Below are 26,549 nucleotides of genomic sequence, written 5' to 3' on the forward strand. Positions count from 1 at the left end.
CTGTAATACACTATGGGGCATGTGCTTCGGTTCTTTGTTATATATAGCATCTTTCTCAAAATAAAACCAGTTGCTTTTGGTGGGGTTCCTTTGATTTGATAAATATGGTGCTGTTTCTTGCACTGGTTCTACCCCAGTTTTGCAGCCACATGAATATAGCAATGAGACCCCATAGAGTTGCTGCTAGTACTGCTCTGGAGGTGGAGAATTGTTGGCAATAAAGAATGCACTTACCGGGCTGTAAGGTCTTTATGGCAGACTAATCCCAGAGATGCTCTTTAGAGTGTTAGCTGAAGAGCTTCTTCTTGTTTGGGACAAAGAGAAAGGTGAGCAATAGAGATGTGCTAATGTCTACAAAGGGACAAGTGAACGGGAACATGCACATTTACTTTTAATGTGTGGCAAAATAAAATCACACAGCTGCCGCTTTTGCAATATTTAATTTTTTATTTTATTTTTTAAACCCTCAAATGTTGCCTCGTGCACAAACTTGCAAGAAAGTTAGCAACTCAATTAATCAAGAATATTTGTGCAGAGAGAGTGCAGTAGAGACACTTCTGATAGAAAAAAGACAGAGCTATGTAAGGTATACAGGTAGAGTTTTAAGTATATATAATGGGGGAGCAGAACAACTTCAGGAAGATGAAGACCATTTTGAATACATTAGCTGACAGCCAGAAGAGGGAATCGAGGTATGACGAGCTATTACTTCACCAGTGGTGAGATTATTGATAATTTAAATTCCTAAGATGTGTGATACTAAATTGATATATTTACTTCTGCTTTGTTCTTAGTTAGTTTTACTTCCGATGACCAAATATAGGCTGCCAGTATCACTTATATTATATTCACATGTGATCATTAAAGAAATATACCGTTTCCCTTTGTTGCATTATAGAGAGATATTATTTCTTTCTTTTACTCCCACGTTATTTCAGGCTGAAATCAAAACAATAAGAACTATTTTTTTTTAGCTATTGGAATCTCCTTTAGAGGTTAAGCTATTAGAAAGTAATACTAATGTAATATGTGATAAGCCTGTGATCATGAGCTTCCATCATCACATTTTTAACATCAATTGCATCATATTCTCGAGCAGGTAGGTTAATATTATTGTGACTTCTTCAGGCTGGAAGAAGAGCTGATTAAAGCCTGAAGCATCTGCTGCAACTTTCCTACTGATACTGTAAATGAATAAAGCTGCTTAATATTGTGAATTGCATCTGCGAAGCATATAGGATCAATCAGTATGCTGAAGGAGACTATCTTTCTTTTTGACTGATTATGGGATGGATAGGAGAGATCTTCCCACCTCCATGCACCATAATCATGACCACCACAAAGGGTGCTGTCTCCCTCTTTTCTCTAAAATGGAGATCCCCTGCCATTCATTATTCACATTGTTATGTTAAATGTACCTCTTCTGTTCGGAACTGTACTGCATGCATCCCAATAAAATCTATTTACAAAATACAACAAAAAGTACAATATTTCATCATTTTTGTTGTATATAATAGCAGTGGTAAATGCCATCAGTTTTCTGACCTCACAAGCAAAGTTGTTAGGTCATCATTTTCAATAACTGATGAAGCGTAGTGTCAGCAGTTACAGGAGAGTACCTTTCATTTAAACAAAGGACAATGCATTTCACAGGATTTAAAAGTTTGTATAATGATGAGAGGAAAATAGAGACCTATTCAAAATTGAGCTTTTGAGTGTGTTGAAGTACTAGTACATAAAAGAAGGCACACTTTAGGATTGTTGTACAATATCCATATGGAGCAATTATATTATCAACCAATTATAAGTGGGAGACAAAAAGTGAAAGTGGGTGTCACTAGCCAAGGCTTGAATCAAACCCACAAAGGTAAGGCCTTAACCACATAGATCTCATGCCAGTGCTTCACTTTGGAGTTTGCTCTCTAATGAAATAGTTGGCTGGAGATTCTGTAGAGACAGCAAGATCCAAAGGGTTGTGTTAATGAATCTATATGCTGCTGTCAATGAAGCTAGTTTTTGTGAATCTAATTGGAAGGAAAGGAATTAACTGATGTTGGCAGCAAAGAGGTCCCTGGTTAGAGCCTTCTTTTGTCATGGAAAGTGGGAGCAGATGCCTTTGGGGTAGAGAAGGGAGGGGAGGACCTGTTCAGCTGCAGCCCCATAAACAGTGACATCTTAATTTGATTGTCAAGGCATCTGACAGCCAGCATCACAGTTACTTGTTCCAATCACAACTTACTTTCTCAATTACTCTTGGACAGATTACCACTCTGTGGGACAACCAGAGTGGTAATTCCAAGTCTTGGTGGGTGATGGGCATGTATTTGCATAGGACTAGCAACCAAGTATTTTTCTAAGGCTTTCTTATTGCTGATGTTAGATCTTACAATGTCATTGCCAGAGATGTATTGAACTTTGGAGGTACATTACCATTAGGAGCAATTATGGTATTGTATGTACAATAGTATTCATATAAAAATAAACTGGTACAAGTCTCTGTGTGTTTGGCTATGTAGGAGTGAAAGAACTGTTGACTGTAGAATTAAATTACAGTGACATTGTCGTTTGTGGTTAGTACTGCAACACCAAAGGATGTAGCAGTGCAGGACTGAAGTGTGCACTGACCGAGGGTGAATTCCATATTATCAGGCATTTCTACAAGGTAAGATTGAGGTACAGTACTGTAGCTTGTGTTTTGGGATCAGTACTAAAGTAGCAGGGGGTTGCTAGGGTAACATTGGGGATGAAGACAGAGCTATTTGACTGTATTATTATTATATTTTATTTGGCGCCAACATTTTCGACAATGCAGTACACTGTGGGAGGGTTGACAATAACAATGTATGACAAAGAGTAAATATATATTAAGAAAAACTGAGAAAATAGAAAGGAGGCCCCTGCCCAAGGAGCTTAGAAGGATGGGAGAGGAGACATAAGGAATGGCGCGTGTGAGTTTCTTAGCAAGGGTTGGCTATCAAAAGCGGGAGAGTGTTGGATAAGTGTCCTTTTTTTTAAAGGAATTTGGAAATGTATGTATGGTATTGGAGAGTCTTATTGTGCATGGTAGAAAATTCCAGAGCTGGGGTGCAGCACGGGAAAGTCTTGGAGATGGAAGTTGGAGGAAGTAATAAGGGAGATGGAGAAATGTAGATCAAGAGCAGAGCGTAGACTGCATGTGGAGTGTACTATGAAATTAGGTCAGAAAGGTAGAGAGGAGCAGTGTTATGTATAGCTTTGTAGGTGAGCACAAGTGTTTTGAATTTGACTCTGTAGGGTATGGGTAACCAATGTAGTGACTTGCATAATGGTGCAGAAGTAGAAGTGCGGTTAGTGAAGTAAATGAGCGAGGCAGCAGGATTTAGAATAGACAGGAGAGGAGACAGGAGCCAGAGGTGAAGACCAAATAGAAGCAAGTTGCAGTATTCCAGTCGGGATATAATGAGGGCGTGAGTAAGAATTTTGGTGGATTGTTCCGTGAGGAACTGATATATTTTAGCAATGTTGATGAGGTGTAAACAACATGATTTGGAGAGGTACTGAATGTGGAGGATGAAGAAGAGGGAGGCGTCAAGAATGACACATGAGGCATCTACCTTTGAGTGTCGGCATTATGGTGCAATCATCTATTGTAAGTGAGAAATCTGTTACAGGTGTAGATTTGTACTGTAAAGAGGAAAAATGATAAGTTCAATTTTTGACATTTTTAATTTAAGCTTGTGACTGGAGATCCATGTGGAGCTAGCAGAAAGACAGTTAGTGGCATGGGATCGGAGAGAAGGGGAGAGGTTAGGAGAAGTAAATGTGGGTATCATCAGCATAGAGGTGATCATGAAAACCCAAAAATTGTATGTGATTAACTGGAAGTGGAAGTACTGCAATAGAAGAGGGAACTTCACTGATACGGATGTGCGGGAGAAAGTGTTCAGCCAGCACTGGAATAGCTAGTGCCAGATGCACAGAGCTCCATTAAGCGGGTCAATGTGATGATAACCTAGGCTAATATAATTTTTTGCCTTCAATGTTCAATACACCAACAGTCCTGTTTTCAACCAGAAAGATAATTGTGGTAATGATAATAACCGTTAGTAATGAAATACAAGAGAGGTGTTCCCCCTAATAGTGCATATCCACAAAGGTCCATTAGGCAAATGCAGGGATAAATCAAACCTAAAGGTAAATAAAATATTATATAAAATACGTGGAGAAATTCCTGTGAACACAATTGAACACAACTAAGATACCTGGGACATGTGCTAATTTTAAATTCAAAGTATATTCAAATGATTTCAATTAATATATTTCCCAGTTATCTCTCTCTCCTCTCGTTAAGACATGCTTAATGCCACATCAAGTGTTGTGCTAACTTAACATGACGTTAAGCCTGTGTTAATGAGATACACAACCGACTTTCCCCCCCCCATATAATAAACTTTGTGGATATGCGTTTGTTACTGTTTCAGGTAACATGATGTTATGAGCCTTGCATTAACCAAGCTTTGTGGATCAAGTATGCAATAAACCAACAACATTACTCAGTGACAAAGCTGCTTATTGGAAAATTGGAGGCAGTACTGCAATAGTAAGAGAAGTACTGTATATATGCATGTGAAGAAAAACAATTGGTGTGCATGCACTTCTGTGCAGTAGGTGTGTACTAGGTATAATATACTCTCTTCTATAATGATTGGTGCAGTATATATGTCTGTATAGTTCTGCGGAGTATGGATTGATGACCAAGTAAAATTATCCCATGGAACTCACTGACCATGTGAGTGGAAGCAACCACGTTAAGAAACAATTAGACACAATTTGAATTACAAATTAAATTCGATCAAGTAACCACGTGTGTAGTAAATAACCACTGATAGGACTATCCCTTAATAGATGCAGACCAATAGCTAGCACAGATATCAGCACCTAATTCGTTTCCTTAATGCAAATGAAATGGGTTTTTTTTTAAAGTCACTAATATAAATGTGGGAGGATGTTTACAATGTAAAGTCCTCCTCAGTGTGAGATATTCCTCATTTGTTGTTGGTAATTGATGCAGCCCCACAGAAGAGGATACCACTCCTCTTATTTAGAGAAACCTCAGGAAAAAAGAATTTGAAATGTAAATGCTGTATATGACACTTAGTTTAAATGATAATACACATACCAATGCAATGTTATACGCTCACAATAGCAATGCAATGGTATGTATACTCACACAAATACAAAAAATATTGTATAGCATTGTATTTACTTCATTCACTTTATCTAATACATTTGCTCAGATTGCTGTTTATAATCATAGAAAAAAGAAGAAAGCAGTGCACTGCCAGGAGTCAGGGGGTATAAAAATAAAATTCTATTTATTCAGCACAAATACAAAACATGACCCAAGGAGGTGTCAAGGAGTATACTCCTTGATAAAGGACACTTGTGTCTGAAATGTGTAGGAGGATTTTCACCTCCTTGGGTGATGTTTTGTATTTATGCTGAATAAATAGAATTTTATTTTTATACCACCTGACTCCCTGGCAATGCGCTGCTTTCTTCTTTTTTCTACTATTGGACTTCTGCACCAGCAGCCTGGCACGCCATTACGACTCTTCAAGACTCAAGGAGTGGGTAAGATCTTTCCAAGATATTCCTAATGTGATTTATGGTTATGGATGAGTACCAGTACATATTATATTTCCTCCAATAAGGTTACATCAAGGTGATATCCAGCATTATTGATTGTTTCCTTCAGGAGAAGTGTTATTGCATTTTGACTGGTCACCCACAGATCACACTTTACTATATACCCACTCCATAGTATAGTCTGTTGTAGGAGCCCTACATTTGAATGGTGGATGTTATTGCGTGAAAATTTCACCATCTTTGGAGCACCCACTTTCTATTCATATTGAATGCTCTTTATAATCAATTTATTTCCAGAAAACATTTAAAATGTGGGTGCAAAATATACAGAAGATGTTTCAGAAATAATGGTGATCCATATGATATAATAAGGGTTCATAAACTCAAGTCTTTTATCTAATAGAATCATCAAATACGAATGTGTTATTAACAGCAATGAAAACATACGTATACGTTAACAAACAGTTCTAACCACTGATAGCCATATTATCCCTTAGCCCAGACACTAATTTGATAGCCATAATTGATTAATTGGAACAGGTGACATTGATTGATTAATGATCAAACTATAAATAATGGGGCATGATGGGATGCAGACCCATCCCTGATGAAACCACACTAAGTGGAGAAACGTTGGAGGTAGCTGTAGCAGGCACAGGTTGCCACAAATCTCTTTAATCCAATCTATGCCTGCACCAAGTGAAGAGACATTGGGAGCTGTACACACCGGATGGATCATCAAGCAGGTCGCGTCACTTCCGGTCAGTGATGTCAGACTGGGAAGGAGCTGGGGGAGCAAACACTGCACAGGATACTGTTCAGGAACCGAAGACACCCTGGAGAGGAGTTGCAGCCACTGCCAGACAGCTGAGGTTTGTGGAACCTCAAACGGACACCTACCAGAAGTACTAATTAGACTGAACAGCCCAGCAGACACACAGGAAAGGCGTTGCACTCACATTTTTGGAGATCCAACCCACAGCTGATGCAAGAGAGAGAAGTGAAAACACTGAGACTCTTTTCAGGCAATTATGCCTTTTATTATTTTCTGAATTCATTCAGTTTTAACATTTTGTTTTATTATTTGTTTGTGTGAGTGCATACCATTGCATTGCTATGTGTATAATCATTTAAAGAGTCATCTCAAGCATTGGACATTTGTGCCCTTCAACTTCTTTCTAAATGCATGTGAACTATCTTTTAAAAAATAAATCAGACCACTCAATATACATCTTAGACAAGATTCACAACTTTATTGGAGTTGAGAAAGCTGTTTTGTTTCTGTCTTTTCTTTACAAAAGGATAAAACATTTCCCATTCAGTATAAAATAAAAATCTCAGGACTGGGACCTTGTGACTTCTTAAAGCCCCTACATTGCCAAGATGAGCATAGCATGGCTTTGCAATGCACCTGAAACAAATCCAGCAGTGAAGGGGCTACCTACTCTGTACAACATTTAAAATATCATATTTTTTTTAGGAAGGGATCAAGAGTTTGAAAGCATTGGCACCAGTTGCTTAACCCAGTTTTTACCTCTTCCTCACCTGAGAGATAAGTATGTGGGTCTGTCTAGCACTGAAGGGGTTACATGTATTCATGAAATTGCATAGTAATCATATAGTAAATAATCCAATTACCTGCCCCTTAAAGTTGGGGACATGCTGTTCTCAATATGTAATCTCTAACTCTTTTCTTCTTCACGGCCTGTAAAATGTCTTTTAACACTGGAATATGTCTCATGACATTTCATAGTTTAGTAAATATGGCCCCTAATGCTTCCTCTGTGCCGTCCGTATATGTAAATATGGTATCTTGTTATTGAAAACAAGTCATTTATTTGAAAACTGTAATCCAAAGACTGCATCTGGACTGCAAAAAATCTCCCTATGGCTTCTTCAGACCTACAAAACTATTGAATGATAATTCTGAATGATGTATTTATGTGTTCATGTTCAAATTTATCTTAGTGTTTCATAGCTCTTTTTAAAATGTAAGTATAGATTATGACAAATGCACAAAAATTGCTATGGAATATTTTGTGTTAGAAAATAAGAGGTGTTCACATACAGTACAGTATGGCCCTCTTCTTCTTAATAGCATTTGTTGCCTACAAATGACATTAACCCCTAACGTTGTGCACTTTTTTGCAAAGCCATTTACAGACTCCTTTGTGCTTACGATAACGCCCAAAATATACAGTATCAAGTGGAGATTCAGGGGGCTTAGTTCCACCTTGACCTTATGTTCTCTGCAATGTCTCAACATTTTTTGTCACGTAGCCCTTGTTTGGGTTGTACAGCTCAGTGAAATTAGCTGTCTTCTTTCTCACCACCACACATACACAACATAAACTACATGAGGGAACATCTCCTCAGCAGAGTTCTGTTGGTGTAATTAAAGTGACTATCACTTCACTGTAGTGACTGTATGGGGATCTGCTATAGACTAGAAAAAAAGGAGAATAGAAGGAAAACTAGAAGTGACAACTCCTCAGAATAAATCAAATAAATTAAAATAAATAATAACAGTATAAATAAAGATACAATACAAAAAAAAACATAGAAAATACACTTTCACACACCGTGTGAGGCAGCAACAAAGTAAGAGCATTTCTAATTTTTTATGCATAATTTAACAAAAACAAAATAAATAATACATTTTAATCAAATAAATAGAAAGTCAGTTTAAATAATAAATAGTAGGTGCAACCCTCTAGTTGTGTTTTCTTCATCTAAAATTATAGATGCAGCATCATGTGTGCATTTACACTACTGTATATGATCCCTGGTAAATGACCTTTAAAATGACCCTATTGCTACTGTATTCGCAGTGAATCACACAGTGCTGTTGAACTCTCAAACAGTTAAGGAATTAAGTATATTGCAGTATTTTTCTATTATTGTATGCATAAAAATGGCAAAGTAATTTTTAGGAGAACAGACTAAGGTTGAAACAGTGCTGGTAGATTTTTTTGATTAATAGGGTATTGGGGTATTGGTAGTGATAGTGCAAACAGCTCAACCCACACATACAAAAACAGTTTCCTGAAAAAATTAGCTATGAGGAACAGGAGCAAGGGAGAGCAAGACATTTAGAGCTTACATGAAACGGTGTCAGCTGTTACCATGCAATATTGGCAACCCTTTATTGGTAACCACTAATACATGTTTCTGAATGACTCTTGCACATTTGGTGTATCACCTTGAAACCTTTTTATTTTCTCAATCTTAAATAGTAAATATCTTTAGGGAAGGGATACTCTTCTCAAGTTGGGTCAATGATTATCCTGAGCTGACTCCATACTCTTATTATTATTTCTTCTTTCTGTGTTTGTGTGTTGTGTATGTACATGGTTAATGTTTTCTGAGACCTTATTCTGCATTCACATCACATGACTGCACTATTTTTTTTTTTATAAAATGTTGTCTTTCCAACCTCAAATCAAATTAATGAGGGTAGTACAATTCCTGCGGTTTTCTAGTGCCCAATCCTTGCATTCTATCCATTTGGCAACTACTCCAAGAGGGGTGAATATGCTGTACAAGCTACGAAAGAAAATATATATAGTAAGTATAATAGGAAAATTGAGATGACTGCAGACAGCATAGGAATAGTTTAAGAAAATAGAATATAAGCAGACAACTCATGCGATGTGCATGTGCAAGGAATATGCTAAGGAAATAGGAAATACTTGAAGTTAAGGTGTCAAGAAAGACATCAAATTTGTAGGATAATCTGATAATGACCTTACAGGAAAGTTCACTTCCAATCCAATAAATTCCCAGTTTAGGTTCTTTCATTAGGAGGATACCTGTTGAGGGTACCTATTCGGTGAAGATGGCATGATGTGGGTAAGACTCATAGGCCATGTCTATAGGAATTTCATATCTTGGAACAGCAGTTTGGAAATGTGACCCATGCCCATGAGACCCAGTAAGCCCCAGAGGTGGATAGTGTGACCGGAAGGCATAAGGCTTGTCCATATCTGTGGAGCCACCTTGCTTCAAGGAGAAGTTGCCGCTGATGCTCAGTGGGGGAGTTAGGGCATCTTCATAAGGTGGAGTGGTACAGTTCAAGGTATGGCTTACCATGGAAGGATCCACCACGGTTTTGAAAGAGGGAGGTTTTAAGTGCAAGTGGTGAGTCTCAATATTACCATATGGAGGACTTGGTAGACCTGGAGACTGGTAACTGTAGGTATGACCAGAGAGGGAAGACTCACAGATATGTGACTTCTCTTCATGCTTTTCCAAGAACATTGTCTGAGGCCCAAGTTGCAGACAGCCAGCTACTAGATTGCTTGTGGGTTGGGAAAGCCCTTTACAGAGCATTTCCAGGAAGCCCTTGCCCTCTGTAGTTTGCCCCCTTTCTAGTACCTCAGATAAGGCCCATATGTAGTTTCTGGCCAGCCTAAGGGTTTCAATCTTAGACAATTTCTGGGTTTTTGAGTAGCAAGGCATGACCGTCCTTAGGTTGTCCAGTGCATCATTAAGCCCATGCATTCTTGAACGCTCTCTGGCATTGGCTTTGACCCTGCGTACACGGAACCTCTCTATCCTAGCTTTGGTCATCTTCTTTTTCTTGGGTCCCCTCTTCTTTGGCTTTTCTCCATCATCCTCCCCTTCTTCATCTTCTTCCCCATCCATGCTCCCATGTTCCTCATGGCTGAGATCAGACAACATGTCATAAGCAGAATCCCGCTGACTTGTCTCTTTCATCTCATCCTGCAAGCTCAGGGCCTCCTCCATCCACCCGTGTACATTGACCAACTCTGACATCTCAGTGGTCTTATACGTCTTACTCATCAATATATCCTGCAACGAGAGACCAGAAGCCATTTAGTGTCAACTCAGAGCCTAGTTTTTGTTCATATTTGTATATACATATTAAGGATATAATAGCAGTGGGAGGATGGCACTCTCCCTAGTATATTTCCATGCCACCATTTTCCTGTAGATTAGATGTGAAATGTGTGCTGCTGCTATTTGTGCTAATTGGCAATATAGGGCTAAAAAATAAATAATACATATTTTCATTAAAAAGACTATACTGAAGTAATAAAATTGTTCTTTGGACCTCCAATTTGGCATGGGAAATATTTATTTTATAGTATTACTGATGGAATCACATGGAGAAGGCAGTTGAGCTACAAGTGGAAGCCACTCAACTGTAATTAACAATGTCCTACAGTGTGTCCAATAGTTGTTTGTTTTTCAGCTTCCTATTATTATGATCATTTTATTTATTATGTGCCAGTATATTCCACAGGGCAGTACAATGGGTGTGAAAGATAAAACAACATACACATACCATGTGCCACATACAAACATTTTACAACAGTTGCACAAACTGGTATACTAAGTTACAAGATCTGTGCTTGAAGGAGCTTACTTTCTGGGTAACTTCCACCAATAACTGACAAACAAAATGTTATTTTAACAATTACACTTTGCACAAGGCATCTTTTATATACAATGGAGCCTTATTAATAAATTTCGATATTGTCAAAGCAAAATCGTAAAAGACGGCATGTAATTTGAAGTGATACAAATGTGTTATTTTCGCAGTTCTTTATTAAGAATGATCTATGCATAAATATTGTATGGTTTGACATCTCATTTGCCTGTGCTTGCCGCCCGATTTGCTGCAATATCAGCCAGAAACTGACACAAATCTGACCTCATCTTACGGCAAAGTAAGGCTCTTTCACGCTCTTTCTCTGTTAATTACATCTGTGTGGCTCCCACTCATGGCTCAACTGCTTTCTCCATGTGATTCCATAGCAATTACCATAAAAAATATTTCCCAAGACAAAAGCAAGTTTGCCAACCTGAGGGAGGTGAGATTTCAGACCGCGACTTTCTGCAAACTTGCAGCTTAATGAATCAGTAATGAATATGTCATTTTGCCAATTTGCTTCATTTGCCCCCAAAATTAGCATACTGCACAGATATACATAGCAATCACTAGAACATATTTATTTGCACTGATCTTTCTTCCTGTCCATTAATCTGTTTGTCTGTTTTTCTCATCTAAGTTTAGTTATAAAATAGCACTTATTCCCTCCCCTGCTGTCTCTGTAAATTCCCCATCAAAACTCTTAGATTGTAAGCTCTTCGGGGCAGGGATTTCCTTTCTTATTGTCTGATTTTGCTGCACTTATTGTATTATTATAATTCCCTGTACTGTATTCTTTGTGAAGCGTTGAGTACACTTTTGGCGCTATATAAATAAAGACATACAATACAATAAAAGGGATGGTTAGGGAGACAGTGAAGAGGAGAAGTAAATCCCAGGGTTGTGCTTCCAATATCCAGGATAACGATTGCAATATAGCTTTAAAAGTCCAGGAACTTATATATCCATTAAAAAATGGTATGTGCAGTTGAAAGGCATAAGGCTCACAATAAAGCCATAATTAAGGACTTCAATGATAGGACAAAGCTCACTGTGGATGTAGGAATGAATTCCCAATGAAGAGAACCCACCCCACAGCCACTTTAGAGTAATAGTCCTCTGTCCCTAGGCTAGAGCAACCATAGCCTATCTGCATACAAAGTTATTTGAAATGTGAATGACTCACAGTAATGCTGTCCATAGCAGTCCTGGTTGAAGTGGCGTGCCTCTGTCCATAGAATGAGTGTAGATATCCAAAAAAGATGATGGAGCACTGCTTCAGAATGAAAGGGCTGGAGGCTGGCTTATGAAAATTAAAAATGCTTTATTCAGAGATGCATAGTAGCCATTGCTACAAACAGGGTCCTCTAACGCATTTCACGCCTGCGTGGCGCTTTGTCAAAGTGGACCCTGTTTGTAGCAATGGCTACTATGCATCTCTGAATAAAGCATTTTTAATTTTCATAAGCCAGCCTCCAGCCCTTTCATTCTGAAGCAGTGCTCCATCATCTTTTTTGGATGATTAGGGAGACAATTTGAATGCATTTAGGTAAAATACCCAGTATGTTTCACTCTGTTTTTTTTTTTTTTTTTATATATAAGGTAGTTAGAAGAGGAGTTATGGAGAATTTATCTTACACACATAATATAAAAGGATATATCAACATTTGCATCTGGAACCCTTTCTATTTTCTCTTTACAGTAGTTCCATCTGACAAATCTACGTTGAATAAGCTATTTTATCTAATGATCTACATCAAAAAATGAGGCCTCTTATTAACAAGTTTTTTTTGTTTTTATTAAATGTCTTTTCTCTGTGTTGATCCAGAGACCTGTGTGCGGGCATGTCACTTTTTTTTCCCCATGCCTTGTTTAACAAAACTCTGGGACAAGTCTTACTTGGTGCACTGTGAACGTCTATGACTAATGATGTGCATTAATTGTAATTAACATTGGTTAACACGCCTTCTATATTTGGTACAGAGATGAGTCTGTACTTTATGCACAGACACAATTTTCAGGACCTTAATATACAAAGCTGCCACAACACCCCTGTAACATTACGGGGTTGTTAGTCAAAATAATAACAGATTTATCAATTAAATCAAATCTCTTTTTACGCAGGTTTTTCAACTAGGAAACCTGCTAACTACAGTGGTTCTCAATTTAGTTCTTAAGATATGTGTTAACGTGTCTCAGTTGCAAAAAAGTAGAGCAACAAATAGCACCATAATCAAAATAAAAATGCTTTTGAAAGTAATACGCTTTTTTTTTTCTTTGCTAAATTAGACTTTTTCCTCCACTTTTGCGTTCACGAGCCATCACTAAAATATTGGCATTTTCTTTCTGCAACTTTTAATGAAAACAGTGCTCATTTTTAAAAATTCTTCCTGTTCCAAAAGTGGGCCAAAGTTGTGCAAAAACTAGGACAAAACAATAGAATATTTTTCTGTGATAAATCTGGTTCAGTTGTTTTGCACCAGTCCTCATTATTATCAGTGAATTTCCCACCTATTTTGATGTATGTGCATTCGTGTGCTTGAGTCATTAGAAGAGCATATGAAGCTTAAGAAGAGTATATCGTAATATGCAATTTTCTCTTTAATGTTCTCCTTTTCCTATAAACTTGTGTAATCAACTGTGCCCTTGGTGATGCACAGGAATGAATGTAAGGAAATTGGTGTGCACACTTTTCTTAGCATTGAATACATTAAGGGCTACTTATCATAGTAGTATGTCTGTAAAACTAGTGTAATGTTGATCCAAAATTTATCAAATAAAATAAATCCTATCCTAACTCTATCTAATGCTTTTTTTTATATGAGAGAGAGAGAGAGAGAGAGAGAGAGAGAGAGAGAGAGAGAGACCTGCTTGCACTTGTATTGCCTTAATTTGGCAACCATAAGACTTTGATGTATAACCACAACAGCTCCTCAGTTACATGTGAAGTGAAAGTATATGGAGCTACTGTGTAAAGGTTCCATGCTGCAATAGATCGTGCAATACTGGTGCAGGTAATTAGAATACAGGGTTATAAATTAGATTGTAAGCTCTCTGGAACAAAGACTGTTTGTGCCTGCCCTGGATTTGCCATGCAAAGCGTTGTATAAAAATAAAACGTGTCAAAAATTGATTTGAAAACTGTTTGGTGAAAGAAATGAATAATGCATACAATTCAGAAACTAACAGATGTGCCTGTGCTATGTTGTACTTTGAACTGCACTGATTAAAGCACTATTGAACATGAAACAATAATGAGTTTTTTCCCCACTGCAGTCTACAGTATGTCCTACTGCTCTAAATACAAATGCCAGATCCTTACTCTCAACAAGATACCCGTATAAGAAAATAAAACACATTCAAATAAAGACACTATTCTTGCCTTGTTCTTGAAAAGTGTACTCCAGGATCGGGACTTCTCCGCCTATACACAGCTCTTTCTTTAAACTGGCAGGTCGTGCTTGCGCTGTGTCTTAGCACTTGAGTTGTTTCAGGGAGATGGAAAGCTGGACAGCTCCCTGTGCTCATTTGCTGCTCGTCCTGTCTGTGGGACAAATGTACAGTAGCTTTGCAGCCTTCTTTTCCCTTACTAGGGTTGTAATTAAGCCCCTCCCCTCTGAGGAGGGTACTGGTACTCTCTCTTCTGCCAGTGCATCCCTTAACCCCTACACTGCCAGAGAACCTTGCATTGCAGGAAATGTAAGCACATTATTGCACTAATGAGAGAGAGGGAGGGAGGGAGGGAGGTATGGGTACCAACACTTTGTACCAACACTTTTTGTTTAACATCTAAATCCAAATGTTCACATAATTTGAAGCCTTTTTCAGTCAGGTTGGGTTATTAAAAGAAAAACATATTTAGCTTGAAAAGAGTCTCTATACAGATACAGGATATATCTAGTGTCAAATTGTTCACATTTGGGTGCAAAGAACTTTACTTTAAAAACATTTTTTATAAAAAAAAACTTTTAAATAAGAAACAGTATAATTTATCATTTTACCCAAGAAGTATATGTCTTGTGATATTAAAGTGAACAATTTACGAATGCGGCAAAAAAATATATCTATAATCTATCTATCTATCTATCTATCTATCTATCTATCTATCTATCTATCTATCTATCTATCTATCTATCTATCTATCTATCTATCTATCTATCTATCTATATATATGCACCCAGCATTGTAATGTTATGACAAAATAAAAAAGATCTGCTCATTAAATAATTTTCTTCAGGAGGGATTGCTGATATAATGACACAGGAGTGCCTGCTGTTTTGCTTCTAATAAAGTAGCCCATTTGAATCTGTAGAATTCTGATAATCTTTGAAATGTATTTGAGTTTTGAAAGTCATATTCCCCGACATGCATTTTTGCAGTTTAATGAATAACCCCCTCAGTGTGTACTTGCTTAGAAATAGCCCACAAAAACAGAACACTCCACGTCCAGCACTCATAGAGATGTGGTCTATCCAAGATTTCCTATCCCCGTCCCTCACCTGTAATATAGCTATTTTGTTTTGTGAAACTCACTGCTCTTTAGTACCATGTTAACTCCTGCAGTGTTGGAGGTGTTTGCAATGCATTGCAGATCATGGCCAGTCCTAAATATGTCAATGCACCTGCGTAAAAAAATAGGATGCATAAGCTCCCTGTGTGCCCAGTACTGTGACTTCACTGTGCTTGAAGCTCTATGACTCCTAACGTTGACTGCTGTCTGTGAAAATGGGATGCCCCTGCTCCTTGTTTTCACTGTTCTGTGGCTCCAAATTACATTTGCTACATATGTCTGAAAAAACTTTGCTATGTTTGTGCTAGTTTGTCTGCTGTTCTGTGACTCCCATACCCTATTCCTCCCTTTCCACCATATATCTAATGAGAGGATTAGATGTTGAGGCCCCCCGTCTGTGCACTCTTCCCCCAGCAGCATAACCATGAATGCCACTTTATGCATATTACTTTTCACTTCTTGGCAGGAAATAGTAATTAATTCATTAGCAAATACAACCATTTGAATAAAGCCACCAGCCACACCTCCCACGGCATCAGCAGTGAGAAATAATATGCCAGGATCCATAAATCTGTCTTTAAAACGGCTCCCTCTTCAAACTTTGAGCAGATGGGTGCAACAGGTTAATTTTTCCAGCTTCCCATGCTAACAATAGGGCAAGCGAGGTGGTAAAGGGAAAGGAGGGTTAAAAGAAAAACAGCCTGCAGTGTTATGACAGAGCTTTTTCCCCAACCAGTGGAGGAGAGCATATGGGGCTGCTATTTATCCCACTTTCTGTCTAACAAGTCAGCCTGTCTTCCCTTTGTCTCTCTTCCCGTGTCTCTGCTCGTGCCTCTCGTCTAAGGACCTATTGTCCTAAGGCAGTCACATCTGTTCCAGGGCCATGGCCAGACCAACCTTTCTGAAGGGACAGGACAATCTTTAACAGTCCTTTTTTTATGCCTGTCTTCCTCACCTACAGAGTCAGGGCTGTGATACTATTTTCATCTGAGCTGGATTTGAATCCATGTGCAAATCTAAGTTTCCTTCTAATATTTAGCATTCACTCGCTCATACTACAAACCTCTATATTTTTACTTACACAATTAATAGCTTCACATTTGAATGCTCCAAGAAGGGTCTTACTGTAAGTATCAAGCTCTGATATCTGCCCTATTGCCATTATATTGATACTAACAACATTACTTTTAACATGCATCTAATGTCAGTGTTTGAAAGTGATTTGTCCCATCTGAGCCAGTATACAATCTGGTGACTGACAATCTAGAGTAGGTAGGAGAAGTTAATCATGAAATACATGACAGATTTTTGTTGGATGTATTCATTTCTATGGTTGCTATGTATTAAAGTCTGGGTTAAAACATTGACACAGAATAGAACCCTAATAATGAAATCAAATGTCAGTTTACAATCAATGGGGGTTGAGTATAGATAGTTCCAGAAATATTGAACCGGATTCAGTTAAAAAAAAAAAAAATTGTCCCAGTTTTTGCTGCAGTTTTGCCTCAGTTTTATGGCATGGAGGACTTTGATATATAACCCTCAAATAATAATATACATTTTCTTCCTTTGCTAAAATCGGAAGCTACATTTTAAAAGGTAAACATTGTGAGGCAAATGTCTTTCAACAATAACAAGATGAAGGAGATTAGCACAGAAAACATATATACAGTAGCATATATCCAATATACATTATATACCATATATATTTTAAACTGAATGTAGCATTCCAAGGCGTTGGATACATTTTACTGTATTATGCATTTGCTGTATTTAAAAAAATGTTCTAGCACCAGTAGCAGCAAAATAGGGCACCAGAAGTTGTTACCCATTTTAGCCTGAGAGTTTATTACATTTGTAAATTGCGTATCATAAAATAATAATGCCACAATGGGCCAAGTAACCCCTTGGAAGTATTTTACTTCTGAATACCTGAAGTCCTTATTTTACCTGAAAGTAACCAACATGCTGAATACCTCTCTACATTATACTTTTACCTAACAGTAGCTCAATTTCTGAGTGCCTTTAACTTTATATTACCAGATGCTAACTCTACTCTTATGTCTATATCATATTAATAGTAACTCAATATGTGTACCTTGCTGGGGTTTTACCAGATCGTAATCCAACTCCTGTGTGTCTTATTACATTAGTACAGTGATGGCTTACCCCAACACATGAGTACACAAAACCGCGTCAATCATGCCCATACTATAGTGGAAACCGGGACATATAACTTGACAGTAACCCAAGAACTAATTGCCATATTGCCCCATCCATGATCTAATGGGTTATTTTTAATGAAGGTTTCCCAGCTGCCAAACGGTGACAAAAGTGGAGCAATACAAACACCATCTTATTTATATACCTTTCAACTGGATTTTATTTTACTTTGATAAATCTGTTGCCATTTTTTGGCTGTACTACCGGATGAAGCAGGACAATTATTGGCTGAAACTCTTCTAAAGCATTGCCCTGTGTCGTTTTCTCACAGCCCCTTCCATGGCCTGATCAGCCTGGAAGGTATTGCTTTGCTGAAGACCTCTCAAGGGAATACAAATTGAAAGCTGCCCATCTGTCAGCTTTTAGGTTTTCAACCGTCCTTGCATCGCCCCACTCTCCCTCTCTCTTTCTCTCCCCCTCTTCCCTCCCTCTTGCCTCTCACTCCCACTCCTCAATTGCTATGTTCTTCTCATTAACCTTTCCAGTTATATATTCCCAGCAAAATAGGGAACTTAAGGTGTTGAATTACCTTCTGCACTGCCACTGCTAGAGATTTTAACTAGATACTAAAGAGGGGACGTGGGTAACCAATTCATTAATTGATATGGGTGATCTCTGAGAGCCAAGAAGGGATTTGTCAAGGGTAACACTTGTTCAAGAAGAGAGTTGTGGCATATAAATCTATATTTCTTCTTTTGTCGTTGCAAAGTTGTATTGCATCAGTTTCATATCTTGTCAACTTGTGATCAAAATATGTAGCAACAGTGTAAAATGCAAAGACTATTTTCAATCTGTACTTTGTATTTTTAAGGTCAAATCAAATAAGCTTTATCGGCATGACGGAAAAATATTTCAGTATTGCCAAAGCATGAATAATAGTGGGTAGGGTATAATGATTATACAGTACATGAATAACAGGGGTTACGGTATAATGATTACACAATACATGGGTAACAGCTACACACAGGGATGTGGGGGTTAGTGGGCATCTCTCAGCCCACCAACCCCCATTTTATACTTTTTCTTTTTAAGGTTCTGTCTATAATAATTTACCTCATGTTCATAGTGCTTTAACATTACTTCTAACACTGTACACTAAGATTTTTTTGTTGTTGCTGGCTGTAGCATTGAATAGACACAATGGCCCATATTACACTCACCAGTGCTATTATACAGTAGCAGTGAGAAAAGTGAATGGGCTGTAAGATGTCTTCCGGTACTGAAAGATGTCTCATGGAATACCACTGCTTAATAAATATGGGCTGGTACCTGCTTGTTATGTTTAGATTTACAGGGATTGTACAAAATGACTGTTATTCTCTCTCATAGGAAGAGATTATTTGACTGGGTAATTATTAATTGTGTATCCTTGCATTTCTTAGGCATATTAGCACATAATTCTTAAGGAGCATTGTGACTAAATTATTGCAGAATTCTACATTTAGTTAAACATTTTGGAATATTTTAAAGGTGTGGTGCCTCTACAAAGACTGGGTAAAGCTCAGAAAGTAAAAGTACCCTGGAAAATACTATATATAACATTCTATTTTAGTTTCTTATTATATTTGACCTTTAATCCCCCAGCAGTAATTTCTATTACGTCAATAGGACAGAGGGCAATAACACGCATTAAAGTGGTTTAAAGCCTATAGCTTTCCAAGCAGGTACCTCTGGAGTGCTATGATATACAGCAGGGCCCCGCTTCTCGGTGCTCCGCTTTTCGGTGATCCGCTGATACGGCGGCACGAGAAGGGGGCCGCCATGTTGAATTGAAAATCGCGCATGTGCAGAACGGGCGGGTGCGCCCGGCGCGCATGCGCAGACCACCGGTTGCGCGCGCAGCCCTCAAGTCGCACATGCGCAGAACGGCGAAAATGCCGGTTTGCGCATGCGCAGCACTGAAAATCGGCGGATCCGCTTTCTGGCGATTTTCACTATACGGCGGGCCTCTGGAACGGAACCCGCCGTATACCTGGGGCCCTCCTGTACCATTAAAAAAATAAATAATCAGTGCACTGACTAGAAGGACTGTACGTTTAAGAGAACTTTAATTTTCTAACTTTCTCTCAAAATCCTTTTCTTTTTTGGAAGATTGCACCTTTAAGCCTTTTGTTTTTTTTGTTTTTTTTGATGGTGAGTACACATGTGTGAACCTGTCTGAATCTGACATTTTTAAAATTTTAATTTGAGATCAAATCCAATTTGTACTGTACATCAAGATCCGCAGAGTGACTTCCAATTGAGTAGTGTCTCCAGTTGTGTGTGTATATATCCCCTATAACCTCCCTCCAAAGAAATTAGGGAGAGATGCCTGTGCTTAAAAGGGAGCACACCTTAGGTACCCTGGGAGATATGCTAATGACTATGCAAAGTATATTTAAATGATTCCCATCCCACACTTCTTAAAAGTATTCCATACCAACTATATAGAGTTTATATGCCTAAGGCACCTAGTGACTGGAATCGTGTCAGACCCAACAATGTTAGAACCCACAACCACTGCTTTTCTCTGCAGGATCTCTAACATTGTGAGCCTCTCTCTCCTCCTCGCCTCTCTCTCCCCTGTCTCTCTTCCCTTGCCTTTCTCTCTACCCCGCCTCTCTCTAACTCTCTCCCCGCCTCTCTCTCTCCCCATGTCTCTCTCTTCCCATGTCTCTCCCCCTTCCTTTCTCTCTCCCTCTACCTCTCTCTGTCACCCTGTCCTCTATCTCCCCCTGTCCTCTATCTCCCCCTGTCCTCTCTCTCCCCTACCTCTCTCTCCCCTACCTCTCTCTCCCCTACCTCTGTCTTCCCTACCTCTCTTCCCCCGCCTCTCTCTACCCCTACCTCAATCAACCGCCTCCCCCTTTCACCTTCTCTCTCCTTGTCTCTCCCTTCCTCTCTTCGCCTGCCTCTCTTACTCTCTCTCTCCCCCTGCCTCTCTTTCTCTCCCCCCAGCTCTCTCCTCCTCCCCCCCCCCACATCTCGTACTCTCTCTCTCCTCTCTGCTTCTCTCTTTCTGAAGGTTGCAAATAATGTTTTGCCCATCTCTAATGGGTGAGAGGCCAGGAGTGTGTGCAGCCTTTAACCTTTTGGCTGCTAGCAGAAGCTGACAACATATTGTTGTAACATGCTAAGGCTGGTATTATAGTCTGTGCTACGGCCCTCGTGCATGCAACAGGAACAAAATTGATGAATCCCTATGTGGCCACCCCCAGAGCGTGCGCACGACGGAGCGCGATGGCGGGACCGTATTTTGAACGCATACGTTAAACCTGAAGAAAAAAGCAAGCCTTTGGCAGGGTCATTGTGGTACAGTAAGTTACTGCTTTGCCCTGGACAGATTGGTCACTTCTATTTCTGTGTTAATCTCAGGCTGCAAGGAAAACACTTGATTGATTGTAAACGTTTCTTGTCTGTGTTGCTATATCACTCATTATTGGTTTATTGCTTGTCTGAGACACAAAGGAATTTAGTGGGGTATCTAGCATTATTGGGGTTGCCTTTTAAGGACCAATTAATGCACTTTCTTTTATGCATTATTTTTTAACATAGATTTGAAGCATGGGGGTCTCTGGAGCTGAACCCCATTAATTTCAGCACTGGCGACCAGCTGCTTCTAGAGATAGTTACTTCTGCAGCGGGTGCTAGTATCTTTGCAAAGTTGAAAGCTCCCGCATCATGGGGGCCAATAGGAAGCCAAACCTGATGATGTCATGGCTTCCTATTGGCTCGCAGGGCGCGGGAGCTTTGAAACTCTGCCATTACGTGAACAATACTAGTCGAGCGGAGTGGCTTCTTGCACTCCCTATGGAGGTAAGTATTTCCGGAAGCAGGGGGTTCCCGGAGCTGAAATGAATGGGGTTCAGCTCCAGAGACTCCCTGCTTCAATTCTGTTAAAAAAATGGCATATTTGGTTTCTCTCTTTAAACCTTAGCAAATCACATTCATGGAGTCACTGAAGTAAGGTATCAACAAACATGTAAGCTGCCTGCTTTTGTCAGGCCTATTTTCTTTAGGCTGCGGCCAGGCAGGGAGCGGACGCGCTGGCGGTCATGCGCTGCGCCCTGCTCGGTCAGGTGATTCGTGGCCAGCTACAGTAGGTGCAAGCACATCTGGGGGCGCGGCCACGACGTCACGGAGCTGGTTCGCCTTCATTGGGCGAACTGCTCACGTAACGCGCTTATGAGCGGGAAAATCAAATTTGCTTGCTCTGCAAGCATCTAAGCGCCGAGCATGCACAGGCGCTCACTCACACTGGCCCCACACATTGCCTCAATGTGTTTCAGAGCGGCAAGCGTGAGCACGCCCGCCCGCTCAGCGCCACCCTGGCCGAGGCCTCATTAATCACCACAATAACACAGCCGTAGCAGCCATTAACACAATGCTGGCTCGTTCTTTGACAGTAACGCTATTGAAAACAGCAGTTAAGGAGACAACACATGCGTTATTAAACACTTTATTTTGCGTTAACAAGGGTAATAATGCCTGCTACATCTGTATGTCACTTCTGTAATTGTTTGTAGCATACATTTTCAATATCAAGTTATATATACAATGATAAATCTAATACTTAAGCTGTAGAAACCACCCCATTAATTGTTCTCCTACTCCCCATCTCTCTCTGGGGTAGATCCTCACATTTCCGTAAAATGTTTGATCGTGACGTTACCCCCATATAACGTATCGATAGTCTTAACATATATCCAATAAGGTGATTAGCGTTACGATGCCTTCACGTTAACCAGCGAAAAATTGGATCGCTAAATGCCAACAGACGTCTGACTCTCATAGGTAAACCCTATGCTGATGAGCTGTTAACCTAATATTGCAGATCCACAAACCTCTGTTAATGTTGGCTCATGGAAATAATATTACAATAATTAGGTCACATCAAAACCTGGCGTTACTCACATCCAGATTTTGATTATTACAGTGTTATTTCTGGGAATAGCCTACACGCAAAAATGGCAGGTCTAAAGTGCTACCCGATGATTGTAAGTATAAAACTTAACCCTTTCATTACATGTCTTACAAAGATACATTGTATATTATGGATCATATAAATAAAGAAAAAAGAAAACAGCGCAAAAAAACCTCATGGTGTAGTATTACAATTAAATTTTATAAAGTGAAATTGTGATTATTGCACGTACATCAATAAAAGCATAATTCAGCATGACATGTTAGGGACATGTTACCACTCGCAGGAAACAGCTACTGCTGCGGCCAAGTTTATTCGAGCATTTGCCCGTTCTTGGCCGCAGCAGTAGCCTGGCGCGTGCCCGAGAGTGACGGGCGCGCGCCGAAGCAGCGGAAGAGCGCCCTCCGATCGGGGCGCTCTCCCTACCGCTGCCGGGTCCGCCGGGTCCCCCGGAACCCCCTGCCGCTGTCCCGCGATCGCGGGACACCAGGGCTCCCTCGGGGAGCCCCTGGACGCGCGTGCAGGGGGCGCCCACTCCCGAAGACGCGTGACCGCGTGTCTATGACGCGCGGCACGCCGAGGGGCGGCCACTAGCAAGCCGGGAAATCTCCCGGCTTGCGGATCTGGCCGCAGAGTAATAAAGCGTGTCGGTAGTGTATGTGCAGGCTGATGTGTATCTGGATCGTCCTCTGGTCCTCTGTATACAGCTCAGCAAAGGGTTGCACGTCTCTTAGGAAATCCTCCTCGTGTGGTGTTCACCAGTCTCCGTCAAGCCGCTTGGTGGGAAGTTTGTGCCTCCTTCAGGGATCTCCCTGCAGCAGCCGTCAGCTCCGACACGATACTCTCACAGGCAGTTCCGGATTGACCGCAGTGGCGTCTGACGTCATCAGACGGCGCCCGTCTATGCTCGCGTCTCTCTGCTCACAATGTTCAATAGAGTGGGAGTCCCACAGGTCATATACACGAATTATGCAATGAAATGAAGCCGCAATGGGGTTCAGATAAGGATGGTATTGGAACGCGCCCTCTCCTACGCGTTTCGTAATGAATACTTCTTCAGGGAAAAATGGCAGGTCTAAAGTGGTACCCGATGATTGTAAGTATAAAACTTAACCCTTTCATTACATGTCTTACAAAGATACAGTGTATATTATGGATCATATAAATGTCTGAAACACATCAAGGGATACATCTGAGAATGTCATGAAGTTCATGTAATAAACTATAATATGGTTTTAGTGATTAAAGTGAATGTAGGATGTTTGTCTGACCTGATATGGTATATAATCTTGACTGTAAGAAGTATCCTGGGTGTATCCCTAGGTAGAGGTACTCACAATACTGAAGTACAATATACGCATCCACGGTTGCATGACCAGCTAAGTCCAGGGGGGACTCGTGTACAGTATGGAATGAATCACAAAAATGTTGGCACTCATGAGGTCTTTAAGTAAAGAAGAATATCAATTTATTAAATAAAAAGATCAATGTTTCGGTCCACTCTTGAGCCGTTGTTAAGTATGGGCGTACAATAATGTTTATCCATATTATAACAATAATTTCCAAGAGACAAGTTGGAAACACAACTTTTAATCACACACAGTTAATTGACTGTGTGTGAAAAATAAATTAAGAGGGGCAATAACCAAAAACTATGTACACAAAATCATCTCCTTTTGTGTGGCAGAGCTGCCAGGCTCACTAGGCCCCCTGGGTAACGCGTGTGCATTAATTGGAACAGGTGTTATAGTTTTGCCAATGCGCATGTGCAGTGTATTCATTAACACGTGTTGCGCAACGAAAATCCTTGTTAATACAGTTAACATAATGATGCTAGTTTGCTGAATGGACGTTGCTTTTCCATATCTTTAGCGTTAATGAACGTTACCTATTTAGGTAACATCCTGATAGTAGCCCAGATTTAACGGACCTCTGAGGATCAACCCCTCCGTTTGCCGACCCGTGTCCTCCAACCTCCTCTACTCTAGATTTAGGGTAGGTGGTCTTTCGGACCCAACTCATATGTACGCCCAGGTCCAAGTCAATCCCAATCCAACTCGTTTCATTCCACTTCAGTCTATCATAGGCCAAACACACAAATATAATTATAATCAATGTTGGTATGAGCAAAAATGTCTTAGGCGCAGGCCCTGATATACAATACCAGTCCAATAAAGAATACAGTCCTTGGATTATGAGGTAGGTTGAGACAGTCTTTAGTTGCAGCAGGACACTGACTATGTACTATTCACTCGATATCCATGCTGTATGGAAACAGAAAAAACAAAAACAACATTGCACAGTACCTATGAGACTTAGAGGCTCCCTCACCCCCTGCTAACTACTTATAATATAGTAGTAGTCAGCATACAGCAATTGGTATCTTTAGGGATGGGTCCTCTATGGTCATCAAATGTCAACCCTCAGATGTGATATGCTTCCGACAGTTTTGGATCCAGTGACTACAGATCAAACCTCCGTTCCTGGTCTCCACTTGTGTGACCTCGTAATATAATGATATGGAAAAACATGTGCGGTACCAAAATACAATTTATAAAAATATAACAATAAAAGACCCCAAACTATGCACTCACATGGTGTGGGGAATACTGACGTGTCTTACTAAGTGCCGTCCGCAGCTTGAACCTGAGGAGAGGGGAGAAGGAACGGGGGACAACCCTCCTCAAACTGAAATGGGTCGGGATAGGAGATTGTTTCTGATAAGTGGGGGTAGTAACTGTAGTTGCATTTAGTACGCAAAAACAAGGGATTTGTTCAAACCATAATCTAGTATTTTGTCTCTATTCAGTAAGATTATCCATGGATCCCGTGCAATCCTAATCCCGGTTATTGTTTGAATTCTGGTTACGATTTCTGTTAGAAAAGGACTAGTAAGTGTGTGGAAGCAGGAAGCGATCCCGTGTGGGGTCCGGAGGTGGCAGGACCTTCTGACACTGAAAGGAAGTAAAAGAGTATGTTGTAAATGGTATTGATATCAGGATATTTTCCGTGCCTGATATACACTGTTCAATAAAGAATGTTTACCAAGAGCTTCTTGTCTGTGTGATTTATTAATCCAACATTTATTGTCTATTTCTATATTCTCACAGTTATTTTTCTATTTGCACCCGCAATTTTGTCTTCTCAGTTGCATGCCACTCTAATAGACTACTGATTTGGTTAGCTAAATTAAACTAGTAAATTCTGGAGCCTCAGTCCCCATAATTGTTTCTGCCTGCAGTATATAAAATATATGAATGAACTCTGAGGTTTTTATTCTGCCATATACATTTATTAAACAGGTGTTTTATGGATTTTAGGAATTTGCAAGATAATTTTGATGAGTACTTTTTGGAACACATATTATTCCCAGTAGAACATTCATTTTAATTGTGTTTATTGATCCTACCCAATACATTTAGTTTTTTTTTTTACTTGTGTTCAGTTTCTTGGGGTAATCATGCTGGAAGAAGTGATTTGGTTTAGGAGTGATATTTATTCCAATAATATTTTACTTATGATGGCCTCCATTTAAATGAGAAATTGTCTTTTAGTGTTGCGATTATTTTATTTGACAGGGATACATCTAAAGCTTCTGATTTAGCTAAATTAATTTTAAAATCAGATATTCCACTGAAGGATATAATTTCGTTCATAGCATTGGGAATAGAGATGATTGGATTTGTCAAAATGAATAGGATATCGTCTGCGACTTATTTGGGGCCTAATTTGAATTCCTGTTGGTGTATGTCTGGCTTAACTCTTATACATTCTGCTAAAGATTCCACAATGAGAGCAAATATTAAGGGGGAGGGAGGGGGGTTAGTATGTCTGTGCTACTGAAAGTGTAACACTGCTTCCCCCCCTCTGGAAGATGTTGCTGCTAC

The 26,549-nt window shown here is 39.7% G+C and overlaps 1 protein-coding gene across 1 annotated transcript; it reads right to left on the reverse strand.

Annotated features, from left to right (window-relative positions):
• Positions 1-6,855: 6,855 nt before the first annotated feature.
• NEUROD4 (neuronal differentiation 4) lies at positions 6,856-14,597 on the reverse strand. Its single transcript, XM_075591700.1, has 2 exons — positions 14,409-14,597; positions 6,856-10,443 (listed from the first exon to the last, which is right to left on the reverse strand). The coding sequence occupies exon 2, from the start codon at positions 10,432-10,434 to the stop codon at positions 9,454-9,456; it is 981 nt and encodes a 326-aa protein (XP_075447815.1). The 5' UTR covers positions 10,435-10,443; positions 14,409-14,597; the 3' UTR covers positions 6,856-9,453.
• Between the last annotated feature and the right edge of the window lie 11,952 nt (positions 14,598-26,549).

This window comes from Ascaphus truei, chromosome 3, assembly GCF_040206685.1.
Source record: "Ascaphus truei isolate aAscTru1 chromosome 3, aAscTru1.hap1, whole genome shotgun sequence".
NCBI lineage: Eukaryota > Metazoa > Chordata > Amphibia > Anura > Ascaphidae > Ascaphus > Ascaphus truei.

Coding starts and splice junctions, on each gene's coding strand:
- NEUROD4 (XM_075591700.1), bottom strand. CDS start 10,434: ATGAGTAAGACGTATAAGACCACTGAGATGTCAGAGTTGGTCAATGTA.